This window comes from Neovison vison, chromosome 12 (genome assembly GCF_020171115.1).
Source record: "Neovison vison isolate M4711 chromosome 12, ASM_NN_V1, whole genome shotgun sequence".
Taxonomy (NCBI): domain Eukaryota; kingdom Metazoa; phylum Chordata; class Mammalia; order Carnivora; family Mustelidae; genus Neogale; species Neogale vison.
The window spans coordinates 100311848-100326316 of NC_058102.1; the positions used below are offsets into that span (position 1 = coordinate 100311848).

Below are 14469 nucleotides of genomic sequence, written 5' to 3' on the forward strand. Positions count from 1 at the left end.
CTTTTGGGGGTAACACATCAGGGACGCTTGGCTCGCATATTTCTGGGGACCTTGCTTCTTCCCGGGTAGGATTAGGGATAAGGCCCCCAAGGGAAGTGGAGAAGGTTGACCTTCTGTGCCCCCCCACCTCCTCTCCCCAACCCTGCACCTCCATTCATCCTGCCTTGTTTTCTATCCAGTCTCTTCCTTTCTTCCCCAATCTAAGCTGAGCTCCAATCCCTTCTCTCACCTGCCCCCTCTTCTCTATTCTGGAGTCTCCACTTTTCTCCTCTGCCTCAGTTGCTTGCCTGATCTAACTATTCTCAGGCTTTTCTGCCGGCTGTGTAGTAATTTCTCCAAAGCTTCCCCTTTCTCCTAGCTTCTGAGTGGGGGGCCCCAGAAATCCATCTGCCACCTCAGCCTTGGATGCCCCCACCAGGGGGAGACTGGGAGGTCACCGGGACACCCCACCACGGGCACTTCCTCTTGGGCAGACGGGTGGGGTGGCCCGTGTGTAATCATCGGACACAATTATGCGCTATTTATACTCCATCCCCACCCCCCACCTGCCCTGCCGCTTAACCCTCTGCCTCCTCCAGACCTGGGCAGGCCTCAGGCTATTTTCTCTGTCCTGTCCTTCCAAGCCATTGTCTCTATCTTTGTTCCTCTGGGCCTGTTTCTTTTCCTTTTCCTTTTTTCCCCCTCAACTCTCTCTGGTGTTTTTAAAGCCAAGCAGCACCTGGTCTACTGTGGCCCTCTTGTCTCTTTTTCTTTTTATGTCCCACAGCATCTCTTCTGAGTCTCTTGATTGTTTTATTTGTTCTGTGTATCTCTGGGTCTTTCTGAGTTTTTTGTTTTGTTTTTTTTTTCCTTATTTTCCATTTGTCAGCCAGTCACCCTGGTTCCCTAACCCTTTCCTCAAATGCTGGGCCCACAGGATTCCTTGGGGGAATTCACATCATGGGGCTGGAGTCCAAATGACTGGTCCTGAAATTTCATCCTGCCAGCAGGTTAAAGGGCACTTAACCCTCCCTGGACCTCCAGGTTGCTCATCCTTCCTCCCCACCTTTTCATCATTATCATCGAGACCAAAGTAGCAGGGAGGTAGGCACGCAAGGGGAGAAAGTGAGGGAACTGAGTGGGAAGTGAGGGAAGTAAGGAAGGACAGGTCTCCTTTCCTCTGATGGACAGGGCTAGGAGGGGCTGAGGGTTACGTTGGGGAGTAACTTCCAAAGCAGCTGCAGCTGGCTGGGCTCCTCTGTGGGAGAGACATCCCTCACTGGTGACCTGGGCTCCTCTTTCACAGAAACTGACCTTAGGACCCAGATTTCAGTTCATAAACTTTTTGGGTCTCCCTCTCCCAATCTAGTTGACCTTCCTTCTTTTCTTCTCCGTTTCAATGAGAAGTCACTTTTGGGAAGTCCTGCTGCAGCTCTAACTTCAGTTCTGCCTGCTGCAAGAGGGCACTGATGCATGGCAATCATAAAGGGAACTGGGGGCTCCCTCCCAGGAGAGCAAGACCACTTAGAACTATCCAGCAAAGGATGGAGATTTGATGTGTGGCCAAGAGGAGCCGAGGGATGGTAACTGGCAAGGAATAAGGGAGACCAGGGCTTATCTTTTTGGGAGTTAATCCAAAGGGCCTAGGCTCGGGCAGGATGACTAGATCCAATGACCTTCCACTTCCGCCCTCCCTCCTGCACCTTCAATTTTTCTCGAATCAGAAGATCCAGGTTCAGCCCCACAAAGGGAGGTAGGCCCAGGTACTACTTTCTAGGAGTGAAACTGAGGCATTGGAAAGAAGACTGGGGAACCCCTGAGCCTGTGCCAAGCCCTCCTCCCATTCTCCGTCCCTCTTCCAGGCCTTGCTCTTCAACCTACCTCAATGACCCTAAAAGTTAGGCAGCTGAAGCCTCCACCCGGAGCACAGCCTCCCTCCTGTCTCTCACCGCATGCATGCACACACACACACACACACACACACACACACACACAGGGACATACACACTGTTCTCCTGATCTAGAGGTGGGTGACTGGAGAAGCAAGCGTCTCTGCGGTCAGCTCCAGGGTCGGGGGTGTGTGCCCCTCCAGCCATGTCACTGTGCTCATGTGTGTGTGAGCTTGTCTGTGTCCATTCGTGACAGCGGCCGTGGCCGTGTGGGCAGCGCCGTGTGTGCAGACGTGTGCGTTGATCATCCTGTGTTTGTCCATGAGTGTGTATGTCAGTGTGTTCCAGTCTCTCTGTGTGAGTGTCGTCCCCAGTCCCCCATCCCCCCCCCCTGGATCTCTAATTAGTGGTTTGGGGTTTGTTCCTTTTCCCTCCTGTTCCTTCCCTCAGCGGCGCGGCGGCCTCAGCAGCAGTAGGAGAGCGGCGGCGGCGGCGGCGGCGGCGGCGGCGGCAGCCAGGACTCTGGAGTCAGAGTAGGACTGTAGGATCGCAGCCCGAGTGGGAACAGGAGTGGAGCTGGCCTGGGAGAGGAGTGCAGCCCTCGAGGGGCCCTGAGGCCACCCCTTGCCCACACTCCCACTGCCAGACCTCCAGGGAGGAGAGACCCAGGACACCCAGCCCCAGAGCCCCCAGGTACATGACACTGGGGAGCCCCGGGAGGGGTTCCCCGGATGGCTTGGGGATTGCCGGGGGCAGGGCGGGGTGTGGGACACCTGGGCCCACCGTCCCTTCAACCCTCCCCCTCAGCACTCCCCAGGACACCCTGACAACTTGCCCATGGCCCTACCCTCCTCCTGCTTCCACCCCTTCCCTGGAGCCCTGTTCCTCCTCTCCCGCCCAGATCCCTTCTTTGGGGAGCTCAGCAAATGGAGCAGGAAATTTGGACCCTCTGCCTCCCTCTCTCGCCCTGCTCATTGGATCCGGAGCCTTCTCCGCTGGGAAAGCTGTAATTAGAGGGTGGATCCCTACAGACAGAGAGCAGCCCCCCCACCCCCCACCCCCCAGTCCCTTCTAACTTTAGATCTCTTCTCTCCCATTCTCCCATTCTCCCTCCCTCTCCCTCTCCCTCTCTTTCTCCCCGGCTCGGCTGGCTCTCTCCATCTGCCTGGCTCCTTGGGACCCGTTCCCCAGCCTCAGGATGGCGTCCTCCCTGCTTGAGGTAACTGCCCCCACCTCCCCCACCAGGAGAGCAGCGACAGTCCTAATGGCCCTAATCCCTGCCCACTCCACCCCCCCCAACTCACACAGACAGTGGCTGGGGTGCTTGTCACTTCTAGGGTCCCTCTGATGAAGAGAGAGGACAGGGCTCAGAGGGGGGAGCAGAGGGCAGGAGGTAGGGTTGGAGAGAGTGGGGCCAGGGGTCAGAGAGCAGTAAAAGGAAGATGAGAGGGGCCAGGTCAGAAGAAGGCACAGACCTCTGAGGTCCGCCCTGCACGCCAACCCTGAGGAGTGGACAGGGATAGAGAGAGGAGGAAGAGGAGGGCTGGGAGAGAGGCCAGCCATGGCAGACCAGGGGAGAGAGTGAGAGGGATCGTGGAGTGGGCACTGGGCTACAATGGGCTCCGAGTACCTTGGGGGTTCCGTCTCCTAGCCTGAGCTTGAGCTGCAACTGGTCTGGTTTGTAGGTGGGCAGGGGCTGGGCCTCTGGGCCAGTGTGTGTAGAGGAAGAGGTGAGCTCTGAGAGAGGGGAGAAGGGCGGCCCCATGCGCGTGGGGGGGCTGACCAAGGCACTGGGCCCGGCCTGAGAGGGAACCCAGGAGGAGGGCCAGGGTCTGAGGCCGCCTGCCCGGCTCACAAATATTTAGCTTTCAGCCAAAGACAAACTCAGCTCTATTTTGGGAGTGGGAGGCTCCAGGGAGGCCTGGGCCACTTCCCCTACAGGCTGGGACCCCAGCATCCCTTGCTTTTGGCACTGGGGATGGAGGGATCTAGGGTACCGTGGAGGTCAGGTTTGGGGGTTTGAAGAAATCATTGACTCTACCAGGGGTTCTGGTGGATTCCAGGTGCATAGTTGGAAAGGAAGGACTCAGAGCCACTCAGAGCCACTTAGTACATCCTGAGTTCTCCTTGCTTCTGAGTCTCTGACTCTGTTTCTCTGTCATCATCTCTTTCCTGCTTTCTGGGTCCTTCCACAGGAATTTGGAGTCAGAGAGCCCTCCCTACAGGTCTTCCAGCTTCAGGAGCCCCTCAGAACACCCTATCTCTGCTCCCAGGGCCCTAGCTCATGTCCCAGGGGGTGATGGGCCAAACGGGAAGCCAACTCACTTGGCCTGTAGGAGGGGTGTGTGTGAGACGGAGTGGGCATCTTTTGGCACCTGTGCTCACTGGCCTGGGTGGAAGTGTTAGGACATAAGGCATGCATGGCTGGCTTTGTGAGGGCATAGGCGTGTGTGTCTGTGGAGCAGCTGGGCCTTCTGAGCATCTGTTGGTCCAAGCGTGGACTGGTGTGTATGTGGAAAGCTGGTGAGTTTGTGACTGAGTCTGAAGGAATGGCAGGCAAGGCAGTGGGGGTGGACACGATGGCCCTCGTCACTGCTCTGTGTCCATTTGGGGGTCCCAGGCATGGAGCTCTGCCTCCTGCTGCACTGAGGGCACATTGCTCTGCCACCCCCCATCAGACTCTATACTGAGCCACCATTGAAACCCTGAGGTTGGTCTTCAGGAAGCTTCAGGACCAAGGCACAGGGACATTCCAGGGCCATCCAGGGCAGGGGCAATGTCAGTGGGCGTGGGCACCGTGCCAGAGTTGCCAGCGTGGCACTGGGGCCTGGGGGAGGGGCTGGCCTGGAGGCCTGTTGGAAAGGCACAGGATTGGGGTAGACTTGGCAAGAGGAGTGTGTCCTGGCATCTGGGCCTTCATGACCCTCACTGCTGGTGAGCTGGAGATGCCCCCCACCCAACACAAAGGCATGGGGGTGAGGGCCAGGTAGGGATGGAGAACTGGAAGTGGGGAGGACCCAACAACGAACAACGCGGGCGGAGGCAGAAAGTGGAGAACCGGCACCCGGGAACTTGGGTGGCCAGAGTGGAGGGCCAGTAGGCCCTCGGGTGTACAGTGAGCTTCAGCAGGAGGTCAGCTGGGCACTGTGAGCTCCCTGGAGAAAGGGGGCCGCCTTCCCTGGCCAGGCTGCCCGAACGAGTGAGAGAGCTGGGACAGTTCCTGTTCTTTCTCTGGAGATGCCTCAGTACTTTCAGCGCGCTTTTATTGTTTCAACGGAAGGTGAGGTGGAGGTAGGAGGAAAAACAACTGGAAGGAGGGACTCCTGGGCCCCTGGGAAAGGAAGACATGCGATCAGGTATGGGGGCGCATAGGTAGGAGCCTGTCAGGAGCACACAAGCAGCAGGAGAAAGAAACTGAGGCTGTGGTGAACCTAGCCAGGTGCTCAGTTCTTGGCCTCCAGAACCTGTCTGAGTGGGTCTGGTCTTGCTCCCCCTTCTCTGCATTCAGGGGCCCTGGGGGCCTCCATTCCAGGGCCGGGGTCTCCTGTTGGCCTGGGGCTGCTTGCCTTCTTTCACCCCTCCTTCCCTTTCCCCAGCTGGGTGGGGTCCCTGGGCTTGGCTGAGGCCCCTGTGGCCACAGTGTGAGGGCCGGGCGGGGGGGACGGCGTCGGCGTTTTTAAAAATAAACCAACCGCAGGGAAACCAACGGAGCCGGGCTGGGCCGAGGGGGAGAAGCGGTCAGGGGGAGAATGAGGGAGGAGTGGCCTGGTCTGGGGGTTTTCTGGGGCCCAGCATCATGGTGGTTTTCTCTTAGGTAGGAGATCTGTCTTCATCGTCCTCCTCCTCCCCCTCTTCTGTTTTCTTCCTTCTCTCTCTCCCTCTCTGTTTTCCTCTGCCTTCCTAGCCCAGGCTCTCTCCATCACCTCTTTGTTTATTCTGCTTTCCTCTCTCTCCGTTCCCTTTGTTTTTTCACCTTTCTGCTCTTTTGGGTTTCTGCCCATTTCTGCCCCTTAATGCCAGTTTTCCCCTCTGTTCCCCTCCCCCACCCCTGGGGCTTTTTCCTCTGTGCCTCACCCTGTGCAAGGGTCCTTTGCTCTCTGCCTCTCTCCTTCGCATTTCGTGGTTTTACCTTCCCATTAGGCTTTAAGTCCTGCCCCACCAGCTACCCTGCCTCAGCTTACCCTCTGCTTGGGAGACCAGAGGCTCCAGGGAAACTTTGGCTAGGGAGGACCCACGGCTTTTCCCATAGCTGAATTTCAGGAAGGTTTGTTGGCTCAAATTTGGGAGTCTGTGGGGTCGACAGGACCTCAGAAAGAGGTGACTGGGCCAGGGAGCAGCCAGTTCGCCCTTGGGGAGCAGTGAAGGAATGATGAGGGCAGACGCCCCTTGCCACAACCTTAGAACTCCAGATGTAGCTGTAGGTTTGTTCATACACACAGACACACACACACACAGACACACACACACACACACACACACACGCGCGCGCGCGCGCTGCTGCATGCTCAGAGGGACCAGGCAGGTCTCGCATGCTTGGGTTCTTTTTCAGCTTTACTGGGAAGGCACCAGTTATATTAGCTTTCAAGAGCCCCAGTCAGGGAACTGTATGGGGTCAGCTTTTGAGGGCATCTTTTTGGGTGGGATTCTCAGTGATGGAGGTCTGTACCAGCCAGGGATTCTGGAAGTTATCGCCTCCTGGTGTGTCTTGAGGCTCACCCAGGGAGGGGCACCATGTGCTCCCAAGGGATGGGCATCTCAGGGTGGTTTGGCCTTGTAGCAGCAGCACGATGGGAATTAAGGGCTTTTTGTGCTTCTCAAAGAGCCCCATGCCCCACATCTATGTATCTTCCTCCACACATGGTGCTGGAAGGGTGAAGAGAGACCAGCTATGTGTGTAGGCTACATGTTAGGGGACGCTGGACATGGTGGGGTATGGCCGGGAGCCAATATCTTAGCCATCCCAATTCCTGAGCCTGGAGGGGTATGAGGACTTCAGGCTCATAGGGGTACCAAAGGGGTACCAGCAGGCTCCATGAAGCAGGAGGTGCCCACTGCCCGCTTGAAAGACATTCTTGCCTCAGCCACAGTCCTGGCTTGGCGGCAGCTCTGTTCCCTCTCAATGTCCCAGTGTCTCCGTGTCACTCCCTCTTGCTCCCCAGCCTACAATCCCTGCCAAGAGATTCCTTACCAGGGACATGAGGCTCTGGCCTCACGGAGACCAGGCCACTCGCAGCCTTAGTCAAGAGCTGAAACAGGAGTGGAATATGGGATAAAGCTGAGCAAATCTGGAGTGGGGACAACTGCGGTCCTCTAATTTTCTTCCCATGTTACTCTTTGAGCTGCATCTTTCCTCTCCAAGTCTCTGACCATGGCCTCTGCTCTGAACCCACTTCCAGGGATAGCACCCCTAATTCTCACCTCACCTAGGTCCTACATCCATTCCCGGCTCTTCTCGCGGTTATTTAGGAAGCATCTCCTGTTCCTCTCAGCTGCCCCCCTCCTCCGGCACCCCAGCAACTCCACAGTGAACTCTGCCCTGGACTGGGTTGCTAGGCTGTAGTTGGGACCGCTCTCCTCCCCATGAGCTCTGTCCTGGGACCCAGTGTTCACCGGCCTGTCCTCCTCTACCTCCCATCCTCTTCAACTCTTCTTGGACCCCTTGGTTCTACTCTCCACGTCTCTAGAGTTTTGCCCTTCTTTCTGCACTTCTCCTCCTCTCCCCCTAAGCCGTGCTTCCCTCTGTCTGCAGGAGGAAGCTCACTATGGCTCCAGTCCCCTGGCCATGCTGACGGCAGCTTGCAGCAAATTTGGTGGCACCAGCCCTCTGCGGGACTCAGCGACACTGGGCAAAGCAGGCGCCAAGAAGCCATACCCTGTGGGCAGTGACCTTTCAGCCCCGAAAACCATGGGGGATGCCTACCCAGCCCCCTTTACAAGCACTAATGGGCTCCTCCCACCTGCAGGCAGTCCTCCTGCGCCCACCTCGGGCTATGCCAATGACTACCCTCCTTTTTCCCATTCGTTCCCTGGGCCCACAGGCACCCAGGACCCTGGGCTACTAGTGCCCAAGGGCCACAGCTCTTCTGACTGCCTGCCCAGTGTCTACACCTCTCTGGACATGGCACACCCCTACGGCTCCTGGTACAAGGCAGGCATCCACGCAGGCATCTCACCGGGCCCAGGCAACGCTCCTACTCCTTGGTGGGACATGCACCCTGGGAGCAACTGGCTAGGTGGTGGGCAGGGCCAGGGTGATGGGCTGCAAGGGACACTGCCCACAGGTCCGGCTCAGCCTCCACTGAACCCCCAGCTGCCCACCTACCCGTCCGACTTCGCCCCCCTTAATCCAGCTCCCTACCCGGCTCCTCACCTCCTGCAGCCAGGGCCCCAGCATGTCTTGCCCCAAGACGTCTATAAACCCAAGGCAGTGAGCAACAGCGGGCAGCTGGAGGGGAGCGGTGGGGCCAAGACCCCCCGGGGGGCCGGCACTGGGGGCAGTGGCGGATACGGAGGCGGTGGAGCGGGGCGCTCCTCCTGCGACTGCCCCAACTGCCAGGAGCTTGAGCGCCTGGGGGCGGCAGCCGCTGGGCTGCGGAAGAAGCCCATCCACAGCTGCCACATTCCCGGCTGCGGCAAGGTGTACGGCAAGGCGTCGCACCTGAAGGCGCACCTGCGCTGGCACACGGGCGAGCGGCCCTTCGTCTGCAACTGGCTCTTCTGCGGCAAGCGCTTCACCCGTTCGGATGAGCTGGAGCGCCACGTGCGCACCCACACCCGGGAGAAGAAGTTCACCTGTCTGCTCTGCTCCAAGCGCTTTACCCGGAGTGACCACCTGAGCAAACACCAACGTACCCATGGCGAGCCAGGCCCGGGACCCCCTGCCAGCGGCCCCAAGGAACTGGGGGAGGGCCGCAGTGCAGGGGAAGAGGAGGCCAGTCAGACGCCCCGACCTTCAGCCTCCCCAGCACCCCCAGAGAAAGCCCCTGAAGGCAGCCCAGAGCAGAGCAATTTGCTGGAGATCTGAGCGGGGTGGAGGGGCTCCAGGCCCAGGGCTGCCTTGCCGGCCTTCCCTGGCCTCGTGGACCACTGCTTGCCCCTCACCCCCTTAGCCCCATGCATGCTGCCCCTGGGGCTCTTGCCAGCTCTCCCCTGGCCCGTTTTAGGCCTGGGTGTCTCCCGGCATGCCTCCGCAGCTCACCCCTCCCTTTGCCGTGAGCCTGTTCCACAGACTCTCATCTCAGGCCCTCACCTTGTGCCTGGTTTCTGCCCTCTGGCTTCCTAAGATCTTCCCTCACCCCTGCACACAGCTTCCCTCTCCTCTGCTCTTACCACCCCATCTCATTTTCCTTCCATCTGGGCTCCTGACACTTTGTTTCTCCAGCTCACTAATTCCTTGACAAGCATCCTTCCTGCTTCCCAAGCTTATTTACCACTATTGCTTAGCTTCCAGGCTCCAGTCATCCCAGCTTCTTCTTCCACTTGCTTTCCATGCTCCAGAACGTTTTTTTGTTTTTGTTTTTTTACAAACATAATGATAATGATGATGATGATAATTTATTGCCCCCTGGTGGCCTCTTCATTAGGGACCAGAGTTAGGGGGATTGGGGTTAGTGACCTGGCAGGGAGCAGGGTGCCAAGAGGGGGGCAGACCAGTGGGGATCTGATCCCAAAAATGGGGTGACCCCAGGGTCAGGGAGGCTGCCCCCAGGCTTGTATATTTAACCCCTATGTTCCAAGAGAAATGAATACTAATAATAATAATTCTATTTATCTAAGTTATGATGACAGGTCAGGTAGAGTGAGCTGGGGAGGGAAGGAGGTCCATTTCTGCTATGGAAAATTTAAGCTAAGTGTATCTCGGTATAGAAAAAGTGTTAGCGGAGATCTTGTTAATAGATTTTCTATCATCAGGGTCTCAGTTAATGGGGTTTCTCTTTTAATAGAATCTCTGCTAATAGGGTTGGTTAGCTCGATCTCTGTTAAAGAGTTGATGGGGTGTCTGTCTCTCAATTAGGGAATCCCCGATATTCCCAGCCCCAGCCAGAAGCTGTGAAACCTCAAGTCCTATGGAGGGGAGGACTGGAATGTACCCCAGCTCCCTTGACCCCAGAGCAGGTTCTTCCACTGCCCCTCCCATGACACCGTGACCCCATCAGGCTAATCCCTTGTTGCCATGGTTACGGAGAGCTTGCAGCTGCCATCCTAGACATGCTCTTTGGGGAAGCCCACCTAACAGGAAGACCACACTGGTTTGAAGATGCCTGTCCTGGAGAATAGGTGGGGAAGGCTTTCTCTGGGATCACATTCAAATAAATCAAGTATTTATTGAGTGCCTATTTTTACAAGGCACTGCTAGGCTGGTGCCTAGAAACCACGAGAAAGAAGAATTTATAGAGCTAGGAGGACAGAGGTCCCCAATTTGATTTGGGCGATTGCATCCCCAGGCCCCCAACCAGGGACTTCCAATGCTCCCAAATCCAACTCTGGTGACTTTTAAAGCCGCTTCGTGCCTTTGAATGCCTTTCCTGTGACTTCGGATCCTCCTTTCCTATCTCCTGCTCCCTCAAGACCCCAAGTTAAAGGGTTAAAGCCGCTGGAGCTTGGGGAGAGGGTAAAATTGTGGAAGGGAAAGGATCATGCCCTCATGGAGTCTTTTTGTTTATTATTATTATTATTATTTAATAAAAATTTCGATTTTAAATTTTGTCCTGGTGAGAAAAGAGAAAGAGGAAGGAAGAAGAGTGAGCCACAGGATTTTTCCTTGGCAAATTGGAGACTCCCCACGGGCATCCTATCCTGCACGTTGGCACACTGTGCCTGCGGCAGAACCCTCGGTCGGCCAGGCCCTCGGGCTGAGGTCAGTCAGTGTTCAAACGCCCAGAGCTCCCCGTCGAGCTGGGAAGGCGGAGAGGAGGCTCCTTCCCCGGCTCTCTCCCGGTCTTTGCTTCCCGACCCCGGCCGGGGTAGGGCCCCGCAGTGACGGCGCGGACTACCGCGCGGCCCCGAGCGGGTCCCGGCGGGCGGCCCCCAGCCTGGCACGTAACCGCCCCCTGCCCCCGGCCTGCAATCAGCCGTGCCCGCCGCCGAGTTAGCGGACGAACAAAAGCCACTCTGTGGCGGCCAGCCCGGAGCCACAATAGGGCTTTGTGCGGCCCCCGCTCCCGGGCTCCCCCGCGGGGTGAGGGGGCGCACGGGCAGCGCCCCCCACGACCGTTCCCCCGGCCGGCGCGGAAGACGCTGCGGGCTGGCTCGGGCGGTCAGCCCCCTCCTCAGCCTACCGCCGCGGCCGCCCCGGCCGCCCCAGCCAGGTGCGAAACCTCCTGCCCTCCCGCGGGGCGCGCCGCTTCAAAGGCGCTTTGAAGAGGGCCGCGTTCCAGGGCTCCTCCCGCGGGCTGGGGTCCCGAGCGGCGGCGCAAGAGACGTGCGCCCGGCGCTGGGGGGCAGGGGTCCCGGGCTCCCGCCCCCCCATTCCGGCCCCCGCCGGGAAGGCTCCTCGGGATCCCCCAGGGCCTGGCCCTCTTGCCACCCGGTCCCCGCCTGTCCGGTGCCAGCCCCCGCCCGCCGCGGCCTCGCGGCCCTCCCCTCCCGGCCCCTCGGCCCCTTTCATCTTCCCTAGACTCCGCTTGGGGTTTTGCTGGTTTCTGGGAGATAAAAACCGCCTCAAATAGCGGCGGCGCGCTGCCAGGACAAACAGGGCCGGGCGGGCCATGTGCGCCTGGTTACCGGCCCTGAGCCGGGGCGCCGGGCCTCCGCAGGCCGAGCTCCGGGCGCCCAGACTCTGGCGGCGCCTCCCGCCTCCCAAAGTCAGGGACCCCTTTAGGAGACTCGGGCAGGGCCCGGTGCTGCCTCGGTTTCCCGCCCAGGTCGTAGGGTGCCCCCCGCCCCGACTCGGGGAGTGGAGACCGCCCGCTGAAAGCTCTGGGTCTCTGGGGGCGGTGGGTCACAGTCACTGCGTCGCTTGGGCCATCACGCCCCCTGGTGAACTAAGTGGGAAGTGCGCTGGGCCTGGATGTCGGCCTCCCAAGAAATCTGCGAACCCTGAAAACACTGAACAAACGTTAAGTATGGGGGAGGCTGGGTGGGGGGCGAATATGAATACACAGCGCACTGTTCCTCCTCCCCAGTTCATATTACAGAGTGAGTGGCAGGCACTGAAACCCGTAATTACAACACAACCTGTTAGTAGAAATCAGGCTTCACTGAAGGGAGGTGCAAGTCGCATGCCCGGTCCGAAGTGATTTCTTGGCGGGTATCTGAGGTTGGATGGTGGCATGATTGAGTACAAAAACTTTGTGGGTGGGTTCTCAGTGCTCTTCACTAATCTGTGAGAGTCGGGGTCTCGCTCTCCTCCTTTAAAGCCTGCACTGCCTCCCCCTTTCTTTTTCTTTTTTTTTTTTTTTAAGATTTTATTTATTTGACAGAGAGAAATCACAAGTAGGCAGAGAGGCAGGCAGAGAGAGAGAGGGGAGAAAGCAGGTTCCCTGCGGAGCAGAGAGCCCGACGCGGGGCTCGATCCCAGAACCCTGGGATCATGACCTGAGCAGAAGGCAGAGGCTTTAACCCACTGAGCCACCCAGGCGCCCCTCTTTCTTTCTTTTTTTTTTTTAATAAAGATTTTATTTATTTGACAGAGAGAGACAGATCACAAGCAGGCAGAGAGAGAGGGGGAAGCAGGCTTCTTGCTAGGCAGAGAGCCTGACGTAGGGCTCAATCCCAAGGCAGAAACTTTGACCCACTGAGTCACCCAGGCACCCCTACCTCCCCCTATCAAGTAGACCTTTTTTTTCAGCAAGTTTCCCCAAACGACCCTGTTTTTACTCTAGGCTCTTTAAGTTTTCTGTGACTTTTCAGACAACAGAGAACTAACCTAGAAAATTAAACTGGGGCTGCTCAAAATTTGGCCTGTGCAGTATCACCTGGGGGCGTTTTGGAAATAGTTTGTTTAAGAGTTCCACCCCAGAATCTGCATTTTATCAAGATACTCCTGTGTGTCTGTGTTCACTAACATTTGGGAAGTACTAGCGTAGAGGAGACCTATGGTTTTCTCTGTGTTAAAGGCATTTGCAGAAAAGTCTTCTTGTTTTCTGACCCTGGGGTAACTCTCTTGGGGACAACTTTTCATGTAGAAAGGAAGAGCAGACAGAGCCCAAGAATGCTAAACTTAGAATGCCCCCTAGATTTTCCAACTAGGGCAACTCTTGGGAGTGGGGACTATGCTTTATACATTTCTATGTCCCCAGAGCGTGATCGTTTGAATTGCCCATCAACCCTTATTAAATGAACAAACCAAAGCCCAAAGTCACTTAGTTCATGGCAGAGTTAGGGCTAATCAACTGTTTAGTACTTAAAATTTATTAAATGGCTTCATTTCCATTATTTAGTATGGGAAACAACCATGGGAAATAATTAGGACACTGCAAAAGTGACAAAGCTGAGGCCCGAAGAATTCAAACACTTTCCCAAATCACACAGCTTAAAGAGGAGTCTCTATTCTGCAATCTAGTTCCATCCTTTGGAATCAGAATAAAATCAATCTCACTTTTCTTCTTTAATATTTAAAAGAGAGAGACAGAGCATGAACACAAGCCAGAGGTGGGGGCAGAAGGAGAGAGACAACCAGACTCCCTGCTGGGCAGGGAGGCAGAGGTGGGGCTGGTCCCAGGACTCTGGGATCATGACCTGACCCCAAGGCAAGACAATTAACTGACTGAGCCACCCGGGAGCCCCTCTTTTTCTTCTTTACTAAAAAATATATTTTATTTATTTTTTAAGTAAACTCTACACCCAGCATGGGGCTGAAACTTGGCACTCCCAGATCAAGAGTCGCAGGCTCCACGGACTGAGCCAGCCCAGAGCCCCAATCTCATTTTTATTCTTAAATCAGAATGCCTGGTTTTGGTATAATCTCTGTGTGTCACTTTCCTCATGGTGCTAGAACAGTACACCCCTCATGGGGCTGTTGTAAAGATTATACAAACCCTTGGGGTGCCTGAGTGGCTCAGTGGGTTAAGCCTCTGCCTTCTGCTCAGGTCTTGGGATGGGAGTCCCACCTAGAGCTCCTTGTTCAGAAGGGAGCCTGCTTCTCCCTCTGTCTCTCATGAATAAATGTGTAAAATATTTAAGAAAAAAACAGATTATACAAGTACTTTATAATAGGTGCTCGGGAAACGTCACTGTTTTCCCAACTCACTCGCCCTCCACCGGTAACCCCTGGGGCCTGAGGTTTTGGTTGGCACATCCCTCTCACTCCCAAGGTCTCTCCTGACTTTATTCCTCCTGGAGGCTTTTCCCTCAGCCTCCCAGCCAGCTGCCCCAGACAGTCCGAGTTTTCCTCCGGATGATCCACAGTCCTGGGAGGGTTTAATTAGATACTTCCTTGAACGTGGCTAATTTTGGGCTTTCCAAGCATTTAGAGGGTTAGTGGGAAACTGTCTTACGGAATTCGGAATTGGGGGGGAAGCAGTCTCACGGAAAACACACACACACACAATCTCACGGAAAATACACACACACACACACACAGTCTCACGGAAAACACACACACAGTCTCACGGAAAACACACACACACACAGTCTCACGGAAAACACACACAAACACACG

General features: G+C 56.5%; 1 protein-coding gene across 1 annotated transcript; it reads left to right on the forward strand.

The window, feature by feature from the left end:
* The first annotated feature begins 1864 nt into the window (after positions 1 to 1864).
* SP7 (Sp7 transcription factor) lies at positions 1865 to 8892 on the forward strand. The gene is made up of 4 exons (XM_044228475.1): positions 1865 to 2055; positions 2319 to 2561; positions 3060 to 3087; positions 7618 to 8892. The coding sequence occupies exons 1-4, from the start codon at positions 1865 to 1867 to the stop codon at positions 8890 to 8892; spliced, it is 1737 nt and encodes a 578-aa protein (XP_044084410.1).
* Positions 8893 to 14469: the final 5577 nt, after the last annotated feature.

Coding starts and splice junctions, on each gene's coding strand:
- SP7 (XM_044228475.1), top strand. CDS start 1,865: ATGACCCTAAAAGTTAGGCAGCTGAAGCCTCCACCCGGAGCACAGCCT. Junction 2,056..2,318: donor GGTCAGCTCCAGGGTCGGGG/GTGTGTGCCCCT, acceptor TCCTTCCCTCAG/CGGCGCGGCGGCCTCAGCAG. Junction 2,562..3,059: donor CCCAGCCCCAGAGCCCCCAG/GTACATGACACT, acceptor CCCGTTCCCCAG/CCTCAGGATGGCGTCCTCCC.